At 30.9% G+C, this 1,130-nt stretch overlaps 1 protein-coding gene across 1 annotated transcript; it reads right to left on the bottom strand.

Moving 5' to 3' along the window:
• Positions 1-5: 5 nt before the first annotated feature.
• LOC116350001 (Golgi to ER traffic protein 4 homolog) lies at positions 6-877 on the bottom strand. The gene is made up of 3 exons (XM_031781711.1): positions 751-877; positions 243-679; positions 6-160 (listed from the first exon to the last, which is right to left on the bottom strand). Exons 2-3 carry the CDS (start codon positions 526-528, stop codon positions 6-8), a joined length of 441 nt encoding a protein of 146 aa, XP_031637571.1. The 5' UTR covers positions 529-679; positions 751-877.
• Between the last annotated feature and the right edge of the window lie 253 nt (positions 878-1,130).

Below are 1,130 nucleotides of genomic sequence, written 5' to 3'. Positions count from 1 at the left end.
ATCATTTAGCTCCCGAACATTTTTCCACGGAACTTTTCTACGAAACATTTTTCCTCCGAACCCCTCATTTTGGATTGTTTTCCTGTTTTTATATCGATTTTACTTACTAGTAAAGTCTCGCGTTCCACTAAATTTGATGGAATCTTAGCCAATAAGTTACCTAGGAGCATCACAAAAGAAAAGAATAGAAATGATTTAAAATAATCAATAAATAATCTAAATTATAGAAACCAATAAGCTACCCAATCGATGAATCCATAATTCAATGTCATCAATTGTTGTCTTTTCTAATGTATCCACCACCAATAAACCCAAATCAGCTCCACTACTGTATTGGTCGTTCTCTAACAGCTTTTGCGCTCCATCATACAGTAATTCTAAACATTCGTCGAATCGTTTCTGCGATAAGTACCGAAAATACAATGTTCGATACTTTTGATGTGCTTCATAGTATCTTCCCGATCTCACCGATTCTTCCAATTTGTCCAACACACGTGAAACACCACGACAACTTTTTGTCTGCGACATTTCAACTTTACCGAATCTCTCCACCAACAATTTATTTTTATTTTACAATATTATGCGTGTTTTTCCTCGTTTATTTATCCTCTGTTTTTCTCGTAATGATCACTACAGTGATTCTTATAAAGAAAAAAAACACTATGAAGATTCGAGAAGTCTAGTTGTCAAAAAATACAGAAATTATGTTAATTCCTTCAATGAAATGACACGCAAATAATAATGTCTTACATTCAAGAAAGGCCTATTTCGATAAAATTAACTTTATTATTGTGTCCTTTATTCGTCATAAAATTATTTATTTTGGCTTTTGTTTAAATGAAACTTTTAATCTTTAGTATTTTTAATATCCATACATGTAACATTTTCATATATTTTAGTCATTGCACATACTTATAGATTCAATTCATTCATCGTGCAATACTCATTCATCGTGCAATACTTATAGATTCAATTCATTCATCGTGCAATAATTATACAATTTTTACAGTAAACTGTCAGACAATTTCAATAATATTGACTGATGAAAGAGTGGTTGTCAAACAATGAGTAACAAACCAATAATTCTCGTTTGTGTTGATGTCAATGATGTGTTGATGTTTTTATTATTA

This window comes from Contarinia nasturtii, unplaced genomic scaffold, assembly GCF_009176525.2.
Source record: "Contarinia nasturtii isolate CC-2019 unplaced genomic scaffold, AAFC_CNas_1.1 Cnas_scaffold_3245, whole genome shotgun sequence".
In the NCBI taxonomy this organism is placed as follows: Eukaryota; Metazoa; Arthropoda; class Insecta; order Diptera; family Cecidomyiidae; genus Contarinia; species Contarinia nasturtii.
The sequence above is the reverse complement of the archived record's forward strand: the minus strand, read 5'-3'. Positions and strand labels throughout refer to the sequence as shown.